The sequence below is a fragment of the Myodes glareolus genome, chromosome 7, assembly GCF_982192425.1.
Source record: "Myodes glareolus chromosome 7, mMyoGla1.1, whole genome shotgun sequence".
In the NCBI taxonomy this organism is placed as follows: domain Eukaryota; kingdom Metazoa; phylum Chordata; class Mammalia; order Rodentia; family Cricetidae; genus Myodes; species Myodes glareolus.
In genome coordinates, this window is record NC_142032.1 from 38739477 (window position 1) to 38760518 (window position 21042).

Here is a 21042-nt window from a genome sequence, read left to right on the forward strand (position 1 = left end):
TGTGTGTGTGTATATACATATATGTGTATATATGTATGTGTATGTATGTATGTATGTATTATATTTTGGTCTGGGCATCCTAAATTCCTCTTGTATTTTTATTAGCAACATCCCCATAAATCTTGGAGACTGGTTGGTATGGTTCTTTTTTAAAGATGATTTATTATTTTATTTTATTTGTAGGGCTGTGTTGCCTGTATGTATGTCTGTTCACCTAGTGTAATTGGTGCCCTCAGGAGCCAGAAGATGACATTGGCTCCTCTGGAACTAGAGCTATAGGTGGTTATGAGCAATTATGCGGGTGCTGGGAATTGAACCTAGTTCTCTGGAAGAGCCATAAGAGTCTTTAACCACCATCTCACCAGTCCCTCCTTTTTTTATTTTTGAAATATTTTCTATGCCTTTAAAAGGAGATTGTTCCCTCTCTTCCATACATCCATAACTCAGTCTTTACAGAGTGTCACATACATCTTGAAATTTAAATTATTAGTTTATCTTTGTTCTTTGTTGATTGTTCAGATTACTCCACCTTGTCTTCAAGCTCGGATATTTTGTCCTTCCCTCACCCATTCTGCTGCTGAGATTTTCCCCCAAGCGTTTTACTTGACTTACTGTGGTTTTCATTTCCAGTGTTTGAGATTAGTTTTCTTCGGTATTTCTCTTTGTAGAATTTTAACTTCCATATTGCATTACTTTCCTTATTTCATTCGATTGCTTGTGTCTTGAGCATATTTATAATCTTCTGACATTGTTATCTATGTAGTTCAAAAAATAATCCTTCATGATAGAAGTTCAGGTGTCAGGTATAAGTGCTATTTTGCTTCAAGTAGATATTAACTGAAATAGCTGCCACAAGTGTTTGGTATTGTCATTATGTGTCACACTAATCGAATTGTTCTTAATAAAAACCCAGAGTCAGATATTAGGGGCGGGGCTGAAAGCTGAGATATCAGAGAAGCCGTGCAGCTAGCCACCAGAGAGACCTTTTCCCTCTACCTAATCCTCACACCAAAAGGGTGATCCTGTCCTCAGACTGAGACCACTTATTGCATCCTCAGACTGCATCTCCAGACTACATCTGAGTTCCTGTCTCTTCCCACCTTACATTCCTCTCTCTGTCCAGCTATATTCCCTCCTGTCTCCACCTCCCTAGTGCTGGAATTAAAGGTGTGGGACTCTCAAGTACTGTGATTAAAGGTGTATTTTTACCACTGCCTAGCCTCTAGTTAGTTGCTTAGCTCTGCACTCTGATCTTTAGGCAAGCTTAGTTTGTTAAAACAGAAACAAAATATCACTACAATTATGCAGTTGTCATACTAGACAACTAATAATAGCTATGGGAGATAAAGAGATGGCTTAGCAGTTAAGAGACTGACTGCTCTTCCAGAGGACCTGAGTTAACTTTCTAGTACCCACATCAAACAGCTCACTATTGCATGTAATTCCATCTCTAAGGATGCAATATCTTTGCTTCAGCCAGTACCTATACTCACATGCACATACCCACAAAGAGACCATGACTTAAAATAAGAAAAATATTTTAGGTTAACAAATTTAATAAAAATACAAAATTTGTAAAATAAAAAAAACGTGGCCCCCTAAACTTTAAAAGCTATTTGAGAATAAACAGCCAAGAATAACATGGAGTATATCTAAAGTTTAATTAATAAGATTAGGTAAGAGAGGAGAAGAATGGTGGAGAAGAAATAAGTATTATATAGACTATAAAAGGGTAAAGTGCGTGTGGTCGCAAGTTAAGTATTAGATTGATATTGAAAAGCTAGGGTTTGTGAGAATAAGAACTATTTTTAATGAAAGAAAATTGGATATCAACATGTAGAAGAATGAAAATAGATCCATTTCTATAGTCATGCACAAAACTCAAGTCCAAATGGATCAAAGACCTCAATATAAAGCCAACCACACTGAACCTCAAAGAAGTGGAAGTGGGAAGTACACTGGAGCCTATTGACACAAGAGACCACTTCTTAAATATAACCCCAGGAGCACAGACACTGAGAGAAACAATTAGTAAATGGGACCACCTGAAACTGAGAAGCTTCTATAAGGCAAGCACACAATCAACAAGACAAAATGGCAGCCTACAGAGTGGGTAAAGATCTTTACTAACCCCACATCAGACAGAGGGCTAATCTCCAAAATATAAAAGAACTCAAGAAATTGGTCATCAAAAGAACAAATAATCCAACAAAAAAATGGGGTAGAAACCTAAACAGAGAACTCTCAACAGAGAAATCTAAAATGACTGAAAGACACTTAAGGAAAAGTTCAACATCTTTAGCCGTCAGAGAAATGCAAATCAAAACAACTCTGAGATTCCATCTTACACCTGTAAGAATGGCCAAGATCAAAAACACTGGTGACAACCTATGCTGGAGAGATTGTGGGGAAAAGGGAACACTTCTGCATTGCTGGTGGGAGTGCAAACTGGTACAACCCTTTTGGATATCAGTAGGGCAATTTCTCAGAAAATTAGGAAACAACTTAAGACCCAGCAATACCACTTTTGGGTAGATACCCAAAGGATGCTCAATTGTACCAAAGAACATGTGCTCAACTATATTCATAGCAGCATTTTTTGTCATAGCTAGAACTTAGAAACAACCTACATGCCCCTCGACTGAAGAATGAATAAGTAAAATGTGGTACATTTTCAAAGTGGAGCACTACACAACAGAAAAAAATAGCATCTTGAAATTTGCAGGCAAATGGATGGATCTAGAAAACATCATATTGAGTGAGGTAACCTAGATCCAGAAAGAAAAATATCATATGTTCTCACTCATAAGTGGCTTTTAGACATAAAGCAAAGAAAAACTGGCCTACAATTCACAATCCCAGAGAATTTAGACAACAATGAGGACCCTAAGAGAGACATACACAGATCTAATCTTCATGGGAAGAAGAAAAAGACAAGATCTCCTGACTAAATTGGGAGCATGGGAACCATGGGAAAGAGTAGAAGAGGAGGGAAGAGTAAGGGAAGGGAGCAAAGAAAAGTATATAGCTCAATAAAAACAACAAAGAGATAATTTTAAAAAAGAAAAGAAAAAATCAAGAGGGGTAAAGTAGCTAAGAGGGGAAAGTTAGAATAGTGCTGTGGCTATGAACTTTTGGAATTAAGTTATGGAAGGTTATATTAGCAGTAAAGGAAGATGATGGGGTAAAGATGAGAGAAAGAAGAACCAAGGTAGGAAAGGGGGCAGAAAGTGTATGAGATGTATCTGAATAGTAAAGAATGTAAGCAGGCTGCTCGTTCATTTCTGGTTGCCCAGACCGAAATAATCCCACAGAAACTATATTAATTACAACACTGCTTTGGCCTATTAATTCAAGCTTCTTATTGGCTAGCTCTTATTTCTTAAAATAACCCATTTTTATTATTCTGTGTATTGCCACGAGGCTGTGGCTTACTGATTAAGGTTCTGGCAACCGTCTCTTTGGCAGGTACAGGACCTCTCTTTGCCTCCATCTACTCTCTCTATGTCTCTTCCAGTCTGACTAATTCTGCCCTGCCATAGGCCAAATGATCTTTATTCATTAACCGATAAAAGCAATACATATGAAGAAGGACATTCCACACCAAAAGAATGCCTTTAGTAAATTTGGTGGAGACGCAGACAATGTCCTAAAGCCTAACTGAGCAATATAAAAACAGAAGCAAAATCATCATGACACATATATAAAAGTAAAAGATAAATAATAGAAAATAAGAGACAAAAATAATTTTTATGAAATGAACTGCTGGCACAGTTGTTCTAAGCAGACAGGTGAAATTCTAAGATCACATGGACTCAAGCAGATCCATGTAGAGGTGTGTAGCTGAGGGGAGAATGGCAACCACTGATTTCTGAAGCCTCAGTGTTCTGGTGGAGATCTCTGCTTTACAAGTATTTTATTGAGAATTTTTATTTCTATGCTCATCAAGAATATTAGTCTATATTTCCCTCTTGTGCCCTTATCTGAATTTGGTACCAAAATGACACTGGTTTCTAAGTGTTCCTTCCATTTCTACTTTATAGGAAATATTGGTGATGATCTCTTCTGCAAAGATTTGGTAGAGTGTGGTAGTGCTTGTTGGTTAACCCTGGGCTTTTGTTCTTTGAGGGACTCTTTATCACTACTTCAATACCATTGCTTTTTATAAATGTGTTTAAGTTGCTTATATTTCTTGCTTTAATTTTGATAGGTCATATATGTCTCGGAACTTATCCATTTCTTATAGCTCTCCCAGGTATTTTTTAAGTATAAGTTTACAAAGTATTGCTTAATGACTGTTGGGTTTCATTAGTATCTGTTCCAATGCCCCCCTTTTCATCTCTAAATTATTGGCTTGGGATTTCTTCCTCTATATTAGTCACTTTTCTATTACTGTGAGAAAACACCATGACCAAGGCAACTTATAGAACAAAGAGTTTATTTGGGCTCATGGTTCCAAAAGGTCAGAGTCCATGATAGCAGAGCAGAAAAAGCAGGCAGCAGGCATGGTGGCTGACGCGGATGTTGGTGGCTCACATATTGAGCAGCAAGCATGAAACACAAGGAGTGATAGTAGCGTCTCAGATTCACCAATTCCCATCATTTTTTTCAGTTGTTTTTCTGGTTAGTTGAATTACCGGTTATCAGGAGTTAGCTGATTTACTGTGTTTTGGAGGATGGTTTCTTTTTCCTATGCTGATCTGTTCCTTCCATGAATCATGCTCTTCTCTGTGCTTTCCTGAATAAGACTATCTTCCTCCTGTGTGCTGAAGATTCTTCAAGTGTCTTCTTCAGTACCGGATTGTTTGCTATGAATGACTTAAAATGTTCTTATTTTTCTATCAACTTTAAGAGGTAGCTTTGCTGAATATAAAAATATTAGTTGACATTTACTTTCAGGGTTTAAAATTTATCATTTCCTTGTTTTTGGGGGGGGGGGCTTTTAGTGCTTCTCTTAAGAGATCTGATTTATTTATGTTGGAATGTGTTGTTGATGTTTTACTCTTTTGGCTTTTGGAGGCCCATCTCTCGGCTCCCAAATAAATCACACACAGAGGCTTTTTATTGCTTATAAATGCCTGGCCTTAGCTTGCTTGTTTCTAACCTGATGTGGGATACTGTGAATATGTTTTAATACCACTGGTTAATAAAGAATCTGTCTTGGCCTATGGAAGACAGAATGTAGCTAGGTGGGAAATCTAAATAAAGTTATCAGGAAGTTTGGGAGATGCCAGCAGCCACCAAGGAAGCAAGATGTGAGGTAACAAACCATGAGTCTTGTGGTAAAATAAAGTGTAATAAAAATGGGTTAATTTAAGTTGTAAGAGATAGTCAATAAAAAAAGTCTGAGCTAAAAGGCCAAACAGTTTGTAATTAATATTGCACCTCAGAGCGGTTATTTGGGAACTGGTGGACAGGAGAGAAACCTCCACTTATACCATCCAAGTTTTTCCTTTTTTTTTCTTTTTTATTAATTAATTAATTTATTTAAAATTTCCACCTCCTCCCATCCTCCCATTTCCCTCCCACTCCCCCCATTCCTCCTCCTCCTGGCTCTCCAATCCTAAGTCAGGGTGCCCTGCCTTGTGGGAAGTCCAAGGCCCCCCTCCCTCCTTTCTAGGAAGGTGAGCATCCAAACAGACTAGGCTCCCAAAAAGCCAGCATGCAGTAGAATCAAAACCCAGTGCCATTATCATTGGCTTCTCAGTCCGCCCTCATTGTCAGTCACATTCAGAGAGTCCAGTTTGATCACATGCTCGTTCAGACCCAATCCAGTTGGCCTTGGTGAGCTCCCATTAGATCAATCCCCCTCACGGTCCTGCCTTCTTTTCTTATATTCTCCCTCCTTCTACTCTTCATCTGGGCTTTGGGAGCTCAGTCCAGTGCTCCAATGTGGGTCTGTGTCTCTATCGCCATCCCTCGCTAGATGAAGGTTCTATGGTGATATGCAAGATATTCATCAGTGTGTCTATGGGAGAAGGCCAGTTCAGGCACACAGAAGACATTACTAGGTTTGAATGTTTGTGACCTACAATTTCTATGTTGAAACTTAAATTTCAATGTGATATTACTATGAGATAGGGACACAGGGAGCTAGCAAGTCTTTTGGGTGCAGTCACATGAGTAGAGTTAGTGCCCTTACGTGGGGCTAGCAAGACCAGAGTTCTTCCTTTAGTTGTGTGAAAACAGTGTGAAGGTATTATCTGTATGTAGCAGATCCTCATCAGACACTGTACCTGCTAATGCCTTCATCCTGGGCTTCTCAGTTTACAGAACTGTGAAAAGTAAATTTCAACTGTTTAGAAAGATTTGACATCTTCTTATAGCAGTTTAAGAGGGCTAAAACAACAATATTCTAGTGAAAAAAACATATTTATAATTCTTGACACTAACCATGTCTGCCAACTTTGGGAGTTTTTGCAGAATTGGAAAGATGACATTTAGAATGGTGGCCTCTGGTCACTCAATCCTTGGGCAACAAATACAGTCTCTTTGTGATATTTATATGCCAACAAAGAGAGGGTGATGGTGTTAACTGGCGATTTCCATGGGAGTTAGTTTGGGAGTTGGTTCTCTTCTTCCACTGTTGGTTGTAGGGCCTGAAATCAGATACTCAGGCTCTTCAGGCAAAAAATTTTACCTGAGAAATTGAGAAGTCTACTGTCATGGCTCACACCTCATTACCACAAAATTCCATGTGTGTGAGGCTATTTTTTGAATACCTTCTCTGCCTCCTCTTTCAAGAACTTCTTTAGGTGTCTATGTGGGGTAGGTAATACTTGAGTGTCATTGCCTAAGGAGGCCAGAAGAGGATGAGGAAATCTCTTGTAGCTGGAGTTTCAGGTAGTTCTAAGTATGGTGGAATATTCCTTTACACTGTGGGAACATGTGTCACTGTGATTAGTTTAATAAAGAGCTGAATGGTCAACATTTAGGCAGGAAGAGGTTAGGCAGGACTTCTGGGGACAGAGAAGTCTCAGGAAAGAAGAAAGGTTGATTTGCTAGCCTGGCAGAGAGGGAGCAAGATATGCAGAAGGAAGAGAGGTAAAAGCCAAGTCACATGGCAACACGTAGATGAATAGAAATCGGTTCATTTGAGCTATAAGAGCTCATGGGACAAGCTGAGCTTTCATAATTAATAATAAGTCTCTGTGTTGTTTCTTGTGGGCTGGCAGGCCAAGTAAAATCTGCCTACATCTGAGCACTTGAAATGGTGTTGAGAACCAAACTCTCATCCTCTACAAGAGCGGTTTATACTCTTGACTACTGACCCACCTCTCCAGTCCTCAAAATAGTTCTTATCAATGGAATTAGACACCTGATAGAGCAAGACAAATGTATGCACTTCCAAGCATGAGTGGAAATTTTAAGGTGTATTAAAAAGCATGTGTTCTATCAGTCTGCCAGAGTGCCTTTGGTTTGTGTTCATTTTCAATCACACAGAATACAACAGAAGCTACTATGAAAATCAGTTAGTGGTATATATATTCAACGAAATGCTATCTAATGACTTAAAACCATGTTATGAAAACTTATGGCATGAAAAGTAACATATTACGGGGAGAAGTACAATGTAAAGAATGCAATGTGTGTATTGTATTATTGCCTTTTTTGAGGGACAAAAGGAATGTACCACATACATCCAAGAAAACAGACATGAAAACTACACTAAAATCTTAAAAATTAATTGAAATAAAGGAATCACAGGTTTTTCCTTTTGTATTTGTTTCCTGCATTCTCCCCCAAATTCTTGTGCTTTATATGTATTGTTTTTCTGATTGGGGGTAAAACCAATGACATTCTCCTTTAAAAAAAAAAAAACTTAGCCCTTAAATTTTTTTTATTGTATATGTATGGTGTTGTGTGAGTGAAGGCACACGTGTAAGGGTCAGAGGACAGCTTTTAGGAGTTGGTTCCCTCTTTCTTCTATGGGATCCCAGGAATGTAGCAGATGCAGTCATGTGCTAATCATCTTGCTGGTCCAACATTTTCCTTCTAAGAGGTTGGTGTCTGTTAGGTCCCAGGCAGGAAATTAAATATCTAAAAATGAGCTCAAACTGAACTATAGCAGGATTTCTGACCGATAAAAACCAGCATTCCTTAGGAGATTGTGAAATGGTCTTCTGTTCCCACAAGGAGTCACTGGCAGAAGAGACACAGGACTCCACCTGTGCTTGCACAGCAAAGCCAGTGCTACTCTGAGTTCAAGGCCAGCCTGGTCTACAGAGTAAGTTCCAGGGCAGCCAGGCCTTCACAGAGAAACTCTGTCTCAATAAGAACATTCATGCTAGCCTCTAGGCTCCCTTACCACCATTCACGAGAGCCCATTATGTATTCCAAGGCCCTTATGCTAACATCTTGGCCCTTCTCACCTCCTACCTATTCTCTTTAAAACCCTCAAGATTCTCTCTCACTCTCTCTTCTAATTTCCTGTACAGCCTCGGCAGTTGGAATAAATATTTCCCCTTTCCACCCCTGGAGCGGCCATTTCTGTGGTTTCTTTACTGCACGTCCACACACAGTGTCAATTATGACTAACTGGTTAAAACCCACAGTATGGCTGTATTTCTGAAACCACCCAACTTTGGGGATTTACTCTCAACATTCAAATTTAGAAACAATTTTCATAGCACTCTCAAAGCCGAATCCTGGTATGAAAATGGTGAAGCTAGTCCTCTGCTCTTAATCCCCACCATTAATGCCTATTTGTCCATAGAATAGATTTCCTCATAACTACTTCTTCAGAGTTTGACTCTCCTCCTCTTCCTCCTGCTGGATAGAATTTGTGATCCTCCTGGCCAAGTATCCAGAGTATTGAGACTGCAGGCATATGTCACCATGTTTGACAACATTTAAGTTTTTGAAGCTACTTTTTAACCAACACACACCAGCAATGTGTGGAAGAACAAATAAGATGGTGTCCTAAGCCTGAGGTCTTTTCATTCCTTCCCTAAACCCTAAGTCTTTTCATAAGGAATTACAAGTTATTCCTTAATTTCCACTGTTAATGCCTGATAAAGACCTGTTATCACCACCGGGAGACTGACTCCTTTGTAAAAACAAAGGGTCTTTATTCATGTGTTAAGTCGGGTGGATCTCTTTGTTTACACAAAGCAACCAGCAACCGCAGTAGCAGCCCCAGGAACAGTGCAGGACCCAGAGCCACTGAATGGGTATTTCTATAGGGATAGAGGCTTGGGGAAATTGCAAACCTCTGGGCTTGTGATTGGCTGCCCCCTAGTGGTGTCATGAGGAATTCCAAACGTCCAGGTTTGGGATTGGCTGCCCTCTGATGGGGTAAAAGGATTTTCCAGGCCTGAGGGGGAATTCCTAACAGCCAGCAACTGCTGGTTTCCCTGCTCAGGGATTGGCTGGTTTTGAGTCAAGAGCTTAAACGGCTCCATTTCTTTTCTTTTTGGGGGGAAGAGGGGCGGGTCTTTTTACTTTATAGAAAAACTAATCTTAAACCAGGCGGTGGTGGAGCATGCCTTTAATTCCAACACTTAAGAGGCACAGGCAGGCAGATCTCTGTGAATTCAAGGCCAGCCTGGTCTACAAGAGCTAGTTCCAGGACAGCTGGAGCAAACAACAACAAAACAAAAACCTAATCTTGAGGCCAAGTCAAATATCTTTGGTATGCCCTGAATCTAGGGGCTTAGTGCGATCTTTGGTCCTAGTTTCAAGGTTAAGGGGCCTTTTTTCCAGTTCCGTGTTTGGGGACCGAGTGTCTCTTCTCTTGGCTCTGGTCCCACTTTCAGGCTGTCTTTCTTTCTCTAGGTCTGGACTTGGATCCCAGTCGTTCAGGGTCTGTGTGGGGGCTACGGATCAGGGATTTCTCACCACTGAAATAAATAAACACATAAATCACAGGTTTGAATACTTCCTACAACGATTTTATTTTCTTTGGTTATTACTTTCAGTGAGCAGATTACATTTGGGTAAGAGGAAGGAGCAGGCAGGGGCCTGCCAAGGAAGTTTTGCTCTAGCTGTCAAGAAAGGGCTCTACTGCAACAGGTTTCTTAAGGGCGTCCCGACTTCTACATTTGACACCCTTCAATTCATTTTTCATACAGCATGCACAAGGACTAAAACTTTAGTTAGATCACAGTCCTCTCCTACTTAAAACCATCCTATAGCTCTCCATCACAGGCATTCCCCGTTATCTATTTATTCTCTCTTGTTATACATACTCATTATCAGTTGGGTGAGTGCAGTCTATGGGGCTCAGTGGAGTCCTCTTCGAAAGAGCTATTGAAATGAATGTAAGCACAGGGAGGCAGAGCCACTCTTTGGTTCAAGGATTTCTGGGAAGTTTAAGCAGGAAATTAAGTCCCCCCCCCCCCACACACACACACAAGAGGCCATTTGGTGGCCTGCACTGGAACCCCAGCACCAAGGAAGAAGCAGACGGAGTTCAAGACCAGCCTGGGCTGTGTGGTGATTAGCAGAGCATTCAGCGCTATACAAAGTGTCTGTCTCAAAAAAATAAAAGCGCAAGGAAACATGCTTGGGCAGATAACCAATGCAGGGCACGCTTCACCATTTTGAAAGCGCCAGAGGGCTGTTAGCGCCACGCTTCAAACGACAGGCACAGAGCCGATGGGGCGCGGGTATCTTTCATGTTCTTTGGAGGAGATGAGTTGATTTGGGCACCGGAGAAGGAAACCACAATGTAGAACCAGATAGGTGTGGCCTCGGGTTCTAGGGAGGGACAGCCGCAAACCCGCGTGCGACCCAAGCACGGGAAGTGCCGAGGCAGGTTTCAAAATAGTAAGTGCAATTCACACATTGCTCTAGCGTTAAAGTTCTCAGAGAAAAAAAATTTCACAACGTATGGGAATCGGTCCCCTAGTCTCGGTCCCTTCCAGTCGCACCAGCGGTTAGCACCTCTGGCCATTCAGGCCCTGAACGGCAGTGAGTGGGGCGGGGAGAGGCGGGACGGGGCGGGGCGGGGCCACGACTTCGCTGGGCAGAACTGCGCAGGCGCCGCGCGGTCGCGGGGCGGGGTCAGGCGGGGGTCAGTTAGCGCGGGAGCCTGGGCTGCGGCTCGCCGGGAACGGAAGCGGCTGCGGAACGCGGAGGAAGCCAGGATGGCGACTCCGAGCGGGAAGACTATGATCCCGAATCCCCAGGCTTCCAAGAGGGCTCTCTCCAGAGAGGCTTCCTCTGAGGTCCCGAGCAAGAGAAAGACCTCGAACCCGACGTCGACCCTGCCGCGTCCATCCGGGCCTTTCGTGGAGGGCTCAATCGTCCGCATCGCTATGGAGAACTTCTTGTGAGTGGCCGCAGGCCGCGCCTGGGCGGGAGCAAGCGGCCCGCAGGCCCCGGGGCCGTGGGGGTGTGCCCGGCGGTGGGGAACTGGTTCCAGGCTTCCCCTGAGGCTGTCCCTGCCTAGGCCGTGGAGAATGGCGGTGTTGACTGTAGTAGACGCGTCTCCTAATGTTTTTGGTTTTGTTTTTTTATTATCCACCCACCAATGGTTTTGGAAGGCTCGGATGCAGTCAGAGGATACACTAAGAGGCCAGGTCATCTAGTATAACTGCCAGTCGTGATCTCCCCGGGACCTGTGCGCTTCACAGAACTCAGGAGGCAACAGTTAGAGCAGAGTGGCAGATTTTGAAAGTGTACACATTTTCCGAGTGGGCAGATAAGATGGTAATGGTTGTTGAGTGTACAAAAAAAAAAAAATGAAATCGTGTTCCCTGGTTTTGTTCCTCCTTGCAGACTCTTGACTCTTTAGATCCTCCTTTCTTCCGTGCCCCCACCCCAACTAGTTAAGTAGATTCTAAATGTTAGAAAAAAAAATAACATTGCCTAATTTGCGTCTTATTAGAGTTTTTCTTTTGAGATATTTTTATTAAATGTAGATTTGAATATGAGTTACAGAACGTAGGCAACATTACTACTATTTTTTTCCCAAGCACTTGTGTACCAGGTGCACATCCGTTTTATTTACACATCGCTGTTTCCTCCTGCCTTTATTGATGATGTAAGCTGGACGCTGTTGTCCTCCCCAAGTTTATATAGAATTTCGATTTGAATCTGACAGACGTCCTCAAATGAGGTATCTGCTGTAACTTATCTACCCAGGGTTTCATGGGAGGCATACCGATTGAAAAGGCTAATTCTTGCACAGCTCTAAGAACTTTGTGAAGAAAATATTAAAGTCGGAAAAGATGGGACTTGACTGAAAGCCAGTTTGTAAGTTGAGTGAACGACCTGACCTAGGATGTAAGAACGACCGTACGTGGATAGAAGTCAGAAACCATTGCTTCCTCTTGTTTGTTACTATGCTGCGAAATCACAGCTTCATCCTGCAGGCAATCAGCAGCCTGGAGGCGGTCTGCAAGATGGTTTTGAGAGGGTGCCAGAAATCCAGAGTGAACAGAGTAGGGGCTGAAAGGAGAGGTTTTGACAGGCTCTGCCCAGATTGTGAGGCATAGGATAGAGCGGTGCGCTAGTTCTTCCCAGGTCTTCATTTCAGCTCGCTGGGCCGGTGTTAGCCAGGAGAGAGTAGCGTGGGAGAATAATTGGTGGATGTAGCTGGGTGCCTGTGTCTTAAACGTTCTTGTGGGGGTGTCCAGGAAATCTTCTAGGTGGAGTTTATAGCTGCTTGGAGTTCAGAGGCAATGTGAATAAGTCACAGACTTGGGAGACTTGTACAGGTGATTGTTGATGTTGCAGAAGTCGTTGAAATTAAGCAAAAGGAAATAAAAATTGGAAGAGTAAAAAGCCTGTTTACCATTAAGAGTTAAGAGGATGAACTTAGAGATCCTGAGACTCATGGGAGACCTGTCAGGGAAGCTAAGTTTATTTAAGTACTACTTCAAGAATATCCGCTCCATTGAATTGGAATGAGACTGAAGCCTCCTACATTTAGTATTTGGAAAATGTTGCTACCTTTGATAAGGCAGTACAAAATAAAACTTTGTAGACCAAGGAAGAATGAGGAGAAAACGCTTGGACAAAGACAGTTAAAAGAAAAAGTAGTTGAAAAATGCGGAGTTGGGTATGGTTTTGTTTATTTTAATAATAAGTCTGGGTTTGGGGAGTATATTGGGATTTTCTAGAAGAGGAGAACTTACAGAACGGGTCTGTATGCATACAGAAAGGGCATTTATTACAATGGCTAACAGACTTTGGTCTAGCTAGCCCAACAATGGCTGTCTACCGGTGGTCCAAGAATCCAGTAGTTGTTTAGCACATGAGGCTGGACGTCTCTCAGGTTGTGTTCAGTATATGCCAGAATCCCAAAGAAGTAGACTCTAATGCTACTGAAGGAATGGACTTGCCAGTGGGAGTGAGAGAAAGCAGGCAGAGGAAGCAAACTTCTCTCTTCCTTGTCCTTTATAGAGACTGCCAGCAGAAAGTGTGGCTCAGATTAAAGGTGGATCTGGATTAAAAGTGGACACTTCGAGTGATATAAATAAGAAAAAAAATCCCTTAGGTGTGCCCAGCTGCTTGGTTTTTAGTTAATTCCAAATGTAGTCAAGTTGACAACCAACAAGAGGCATCACAGAATGAGGATGAGAGGAAGTAAGTAGCCAGCAAGTTGGAGGGAGGCTAGGCCTAGAGAATTCAGATGGCCTAGAAATAGTACATGAGTTTGCTATGAATGAACTAAGTCGAGTGGACTTGAGAGTGGAGGGAGAGTTCTAGACTGTTGCACAAAGTAGCCAAGAAACTGAAAGAAATATACAATAGATAGAATATAAAATTCTGAGCAGAGATAGAAAAAGGAGTTAGGAAAGACCTGAAACTAGGGCTAAGTTACAAAAGATCCTTTTCCTCTTTTAAGATGTGTGTGTGTGTGTGTCTTTGTATATATCACTGTGTGCAGGTTCCTTTGGAGCTCAAGTTACAAGGTGGGTGTGAGCTGTCTCATGTTGATGCTAGGAACCAAACTTGGGGCCTCTGGAAGAGAATGAGTTCTCCTGACAGCAGAACCAGCTCTTCAGACCAGCTCTTTTTCTTTAGCTTTTCTTTTTCAACAGGTGATACTAGGTTTTATGTATATCAGTGTAGTTTTTTTTTGTCATGTATTTATTTTTGCTACCACCTGGCTTTTTTTTTTAAAGTTTTTAAGTATTAAAGTTGGTGTATGTTGTTTATGTATACATTTAGTGTGTTAGTAGCATTCTGGCTTTTATCTTGGGGAATTAGTTAGGTGTACCTGAGCCTAAGCATTAAAGAATTAGAAAAGGTGTATTACTTATGGATTCTAATTAAGGGTTTTGAAAGGCAAGCTAGGGGAATGTCTAAGTCACAGTATGCTTCATATCTTGCCAGAAGTGTCCCTAATAAATAATGAAGATTAAACACAGATTAAAAATAAATAATAAAATTAATCTTTAAAAATGTGTAAGAGAAAATCACTTTAATTAGGAGGTCACAGTGGCAGCAGATTAGAAGCAGGTATCTTCTAAATCTTCTAGGTACTGAATATAAATTAAATATGTTTAATTCATTTAACTATGGACTAACTGTTGAGGGAATCAGAGAGTACCGGACAACATAGTGTCTGTGAGAGAATTGCAGATCTCTGCCTGTGCCTCCTTGCCTTCTCCTAGAGGAACAAGAATTCTTGGAACAGCCTATCATGGATTCTTGGAGTCTTCCTGCAGCATATTAAAGGAAATGAGGGGGCTTTTTTTTATAATAAAGTGAAGCTATTGGTGTGATAATATATCATATCCTATCATTTGAATAAGAATAACTGTTAGTTTGCTTTAAATATTAATATATAAATATAGATAAAATACAATATAAAATATGTAAAATATAGTTGCTACTGTTTTAATTTTTTTTAATGTAATTGTAAGACATTAGGAAAAAAAGCCATGACTTCTTATATAAATTTGTTTCGAAATTATTTTACTTGTGAGGTAGCTTTGATAATAGTTTCCCAAAAGAGGATAAAACTTGGATATTTTGTTTGTTTGTTTAGCAACAGGATCTTACTCTATAACCCTGATTGGCCTCACAGATATCTGCCTACCCCTGCTTCCTGAATGCTGGAATTAAAGACTCGTGCCACTCTGCTCAGCCCGTGTTCTTATTTTATGTATGCATTCTTATTTTTTCCATTGGTAGAATTTTCCCTTTATAAGTTGATTATTTAAAACTTAGAGGGCTAAGGATATAGCTGGATGAGAAAGCACTTACGTAGCATGTAAAAGGCCCTGGGTTGAATCCTTAGGACCTCATTCCCCCACAAATATATGAATAATATTACATTCATAAGGTTAGCTAGCTTTTAAATGAATTTTAAAAGTGTTGCGGACAGTGACAATGCACAGCAACAGAAAATGAATGCGCTTACAAAGAAAAGTTTTTTCTCTCAGTTCTCTTTAGTGATTTTACCTCTTTACAATTCAGAACATATGATATCTGTGAAGTGTCTCCTGGGCCCCATCTCAATATGATTATTGGAGCTAACGGAACGGGGAAGTCAAGTATAGTGTGTGCCATTTGCCTTGGACTAGCAGGCAAACCAGCGTTCATGGGGCGTGCAGATAAGGTGAGTAAATGCAACTACTTTCTAAGAAAATTCAGAACCATTTGTTTTTAGAAACAAGTCAATTTCTACATTTTAGGTTTTTAAGTGTACCAAATAAGCTTGCTTTCTACTTAGAACTTCTAGAGCTACATTGTCTCAAGAGGTTACTAGAGCAGTATATTAGACAAAGAAATGATAGTAGCACTTAGAAAAAGAAAGCTAGATCTTTCACCAAAGAGAATTTCCAGATAAGCCTGATGTCTTAATAGCGAAAATTTTCAGGGTTCTCTAATACCAGGTAGCTAAAACTTAGTTGAGTCTCTGGACATTAGCAGTGAACAAGAAATTGGAGTTAAAAGAGTTTTTCTTTTTGAGTGTGTGTGTGTCTGTGTACATGCGCGTGCACATGCATGTCTGTGTAGACTGGAAGAGGGTTGTCTTATCCCCTGGAGCTGGAGTTATAGGAAGTTTTGAGCAATTACATTGTGTGTACTGGAAACCAAACTCTGGCCACCTGCAGTAGTACTAGGTGTTCTTAACTACTGAGTCATCTCTCCAGGCCCAGATGTTGTCAATAATAGCAATGTAAGTGTAAGTTACTTAAGAATAAATTAACAACGATTATAAAAAAAAATTATAAAATTACATTTTAAAAGAAAAGCTTGTGGGCAAGTGAGATAGGTTCAGTGAGTCCCAAACTCACAACCTGCGCTCCATCCCTGAAACCCACAGATTGAGAGGAGAGAACAGACATATACGTGGGACATGTCATGCACTCTCTCTTCAACTGTAGTTTCAAAAACAAAACAAAACAGTATTTTGTTAGAGCTTAAGATGAAATACTGAGAGCTGAGCTATGGTGGCGCACACCTTTAATCCCAACACTCAGGAAGCAGAGGCAGATGGATCTCTGTTGAGTTCAAAGCCAACCTGATCTATAAGAGCTAATTCCAGAACAGGCTCCAAAGCTACAGAAAAACCCTGTTTCAAAAAAAAAAAAGCCAAAAAAACTGCAGCATTGGTCAAATGATATTACCAAGTTTTATTTATATTTTAAAATGTAATGGAGGGCTACAAAATTGAACCAAATACCCTCTAAAATTATAGATAAATCTATTTAAATACTTTTTTTTTTAAAAAAAAAACTGTACCAGAGGCATTTGTTAGAAAAAAATACTTTGCTCTGTTAATAAATTAGCCTGGTGACCTTGGACAGTGGTGTGGACATTAAACTTGCATTTCAAAGATGAGGGGGTGGAAGTAGTTAATTTGCAAGGGCCAACTCATATATTTTATGACTATTGATATATCCTTTGTTAAGTCATGAATTCATTCCCTCTGCGCTTGGTTATATTCTCAGTCTGTACAATTAGATTGGGTTGCGCTGTAGCAGCTTTTACCAGACTTCCTGATTTTATTTGAAAGAAACCATATCTCTTCTTGGAAGTGGTAGGGTATTTAAGAGAGTCCGGTTTATAAATACACACTGTTGACCTTCTGTGTCTGCATATTTAATATTTAAGTGAGATCCAAGTTCTCAACAAGAATACCTTAATATATTTCTATGTAAATGTTTGTATAAAATTTTACTACAAGCACAGTCTAAGTCATCTGAATGGGTACTTTATAATAAATAAGAACTGTTTTCTATTTTTCCCCCTCATTAGTACCAAATACTTTAATTGTTACAAGCCAGTGCACAATTAGCCTGTTCAGAGATGTCACTGTTTTCTGTCTGTGAGTAAATAATGTCAAGTCACTTCTGCAGCCGAGGCTGAGTAACTTGTGCGTGACAGAGCTGTGATTTGAGCCTATAAGTAGAAATTAGTATTCTCAGGTTATAAGAACAGAGGCCCCTGCCCCATCTTTCTTATCCTTAATTTCATCATCTATAAAATGGGTATAGTATATACTTAAGGTTGGCAATCGAATTTGGAAACTTTCCAGTTGTTTATCTCCACAGCTTATAATAAATGGTAGTTTATTTGCAGTTATTATCACAAATCATTAGCATGATTAAAAAATTATTCCAAGGCCTTCTTGCCTTCTTTCCTTTTTATTTTGTTTTATGCTTTTAAAGTAAGTGTGTGTGTGTGTGTGTGTGTGTGTGTGTGTGTGTGTTCATGCACCCATGAAGGCCAAAGGAGGGTGTGTCAGGTTTACACATAGTTGTGAACCACCCACAATGGATACTTGAAACAGAACTCAGGTCCTCTGGGAAAGCAGTAAGTGCTCTTAACTCTCCAACCCGTATTCTTTATATATCTTATAATGTTTTGCTGGTCACTACATTCTGATTAAATTTTTTTTCTATTGTTGGTGGTTTTCTTAAACTTACCTCTCCATGTATATTTTATAGTACTTTAAAATATAACTTTGTACCCACCTTATTTTGTGTTATTGCTACTTTTCCTTATTTGTTTTTAAATGTTTTTATTTATTCTTTAATAATAACATATAATATATTTGATCATGTTCATTCCTCCTCCCCCACTTGTTTTGTATTTTGAGACAGGTTCTCATATGGAAATGGCTGGCTAGTACTAGTGTGTAGTTGAGGATGACCTTTAATTTCTGATATTCCTGGCTCTTTCTACCAAGTACTAAGGGGTGGAGCCACAGCATTTCTATCATTTTAGTATTTAGTTACTTATGGAGCTCAAACTTAAGATCTAATGTGATGTTTTAGTCCATCAATCTGTGTTGTGTATAAATTCATAGTCGTAAAAACTAGTTCAGTGCTGGACAGTGATGGCGCATGCCTTTAATCCCATCATTTGGGAGACAAAGGTAGATCTCTGTGAGTTCGAGGCTAGCCTGATCTACAGAGCAAATTTCAGGACAGACTCCTAAAACTACATAGAGAAACCCTGTCTCAAAAAACCAGAGAGAGGAGAGAGAGAGAGAGAGAGAGAGAGAGAGAGAGAGAGAGAAAGAGAGAAAGAGAAAGAGAGAGAACTAATTCAGATGTCTATTTTACTATGTAAATTATAATTTTATTAATCATTTTTAAAAGGTATTTGATAGCAGGTCTGACTTTAAAACAGGATTTTAAAGGCACTGTTAAAGTGGTTGTTAATGTTTAATCTGTGTGCCTCTGTGGGGGTCTGCAACAGTAGTAGATTTGGTATAATGCTTTGTGGTTGTAGTACAGAGCTTATTCCCTCTGGAACTTTTTTCTCTTCCAAGAGTACATAGCCCATAGGCTCTGGAGTCGGATTACCCAGATTTGCATCCCTCCATTTACTACCATTGTAAGAGTCTTAACTGCCTACCACTGAAGTGGTCCATATTTAACTACACTGATTGCTGTAGCGGAGGAGTGGAGGGACCTGGCCTGTACCTTTCAGAAAGTAGTGAGGATGGACATTCTTGCAGTTACTGGGGGAAAAAATCTTGATTGGGCAAACAGTAATGACTTTTCTATATCTCTGATTATTAGCCTGGAAATACTGTTGCTGCAGCTCACTTACTCTTTTTACACTGTAGGTTGGGTTTTTCGTGAAGAGAGGATGTTCCAAAGGTGTGGTTGAAATTGAACTGTAAGTGTGAAAGCTTCTAAAACACCCCTTGTGTGTATAGTTTTTCAGCTTGTATTAATACTTTTTTGATGATATTGGAAAAGAAAAAGTAATATTGTAGCAAGTATAGAAAATGATATTTAAAGGATACATAAAGCAACGGAATACTTTTTAATGTGTCTTTTAAAAATACTATTTTGGAAAGTTCTTCAAAAATTATAGTTTAATGGGGGTAATGAACCAAAAGTATATGACATAAATATATGCTCAGAAGTTGTACACAGGGCTGATGGTATACTTCATAATTTTAGCGCATAGGAAATAGAGGCAGGAGAGTAAGGAGTTGTCTGCTATTCAGGAGAATCAGGAGTTCGAGGTCATTCTCCACCAGATAATAAATTCAAGTGCAGCCTGGACTATTTGTGGCCCTGTCTCAAACCAACAAGCATACACTTCAGAAAGAGGGAGAGAAAAAATGTGGTTTTTCATAAATTGAAGGTTTTTTGCAAGTTTTGAAATATTTGGGCTGGAGTATAGTGTAGTGGTCAAGTTTGCCTGTTATGCTTACAGCCTTAGCTGTGTTCCCCTTGTCAGGAAGATGGGTGAGCAGATGGTCAGTATGAAGCAAGTACTTATGAAAGCAAGGCATGAGTAAATACCCTTCTTTCTGATTCTGTATTACGGTCCTCATAGGCATGTACTGAGAGCATGGTAGGCAGTCCATGATTCACCCTTTGGACAGAGAGTTTTGATTAAGGAAATTCTTACTATGTGAAAACCAGTTTTCATTCATGAATTTTCCAAGTAGAGGAAGTTTCAGCTGATTGTTGTATTAGCCTTTAATGTACTAACCCAATTTGAATTGCAGTCAATATATGTGATTAAAGAATAATGTAATAATTAAAAAATAAATGAACAGTGTGTTTGGGATTAGTATTGGCACTTGTTTTAATTTCAACAATCTAGGTGACTTTTAATGTTAACCGAATAATAATTGATATGTGGGATAATTACAAACAAAAAGCCAAGGTTTCTAACTTGGGAAGGATCCAAAATTTCCAGGAAAAATAAAAAAAATTTTAGTACTATTTATTTCTTAGATGTTGGGAATAAGAAAAGTGATAGAAAGTATTATTCTTAAATCAATGTGCATTTTGAGTATAAAAGTTCTTCAATTATTCTTTAATTAGGTTCAGGACTTCGGGAAATCTTATAATCACCCGTGAGATTGATGTGATAAAAAATCAGTCATTTTGGTTTATCAACAAAAAACCTGTGTCCCAGAAAACCGTGGAAGAACAAGTTGCAGCCTTAAATATCCAAGTGGGCAATCTGTGCCAGTTCCTGCCTCAGGTCTGAGAAAATACAAGTGGACGTGGGGAAATTTGGGGTGAATATTTTGGCTTTATGCCACAGAAAACATAAATACTATTCAAAAGATATTGCAATGGTATTTATATCAAACAGAGTACTCTTAACATTTATAGTTCTTTGTAAAAGGAAGCATCCATCCTATCACTTCATATTATTAATATCAGTTAATATTATTTCAATTAAATAAAATTAATTTCAGTTGATATGCAAATATTACTCTTTACATTGAACACAACACTCTTAGTACTTACTGTTTTTATGTCTATGGTGAAATATATCTGTAAATGTAGTACTCAAGATCAAGTGAACCTCAATCATCCATATATTGTATTAGTATATTAAAGTTATAAAATGCTTTTTTAACGATTTATTTTTTTCATGTGTATCTATGGTGTGCATTAGTATTTGAGTACATATGTGTGCACATATTTTTAGAGACAGGTTGACATCTGTTTTCCTCACTCACTCTCCACTTATTTACTAAGATGTGGTCAGAACTAGGAGCTCACCAGTTTGACTAGAAGATTCCGTGTGTCTGCCATAACAGTGGGTTTACAGGCAGGTTGCTGTGCTGGGTACTACAGATCGAAACTCCTATCCTCCCACTTGAAAGCACTTTACTCACTGAGCCATCTCTGCATTTTCTCC

General features: G+C 39.6%; 1 protein-coding gene across 3 annotated transcripts in view; it reads left to right on the forward strand.

The window, feature by feature from the left end:
* The first annotated feature begins 11021 nt into the window (after positions 1–11021).
* Smc5 (structural maintenance of chromosomes 5) overlaps positions 11022–21042 on the forward strand; it is a 72928-nt gene continuing 62907 nt past the window's right edge. For all 3 annotated transcript variants that reach the window (XM_085693724.2, XM_048438714.3, XM_048438715.3), the window contains exons 1-4: positions 11022–11275; positions 15379–15520; positions 18989–19041; positions 20211–20373. In XM_085693724.2, coding sequence (XP_085549850.1) covers positions 11091–11275; positions 15379–15520; positions 18989–19041; positions 20211–20373 — 543 coding nt within the window. In that variant the 5' untranslated portion in view covers positions 11022–11090. The remainder of the gene's footprint in view (positions 11276–15378; positions 15521–18988; positions 19042–20210; positions 20374–21042) is intronic.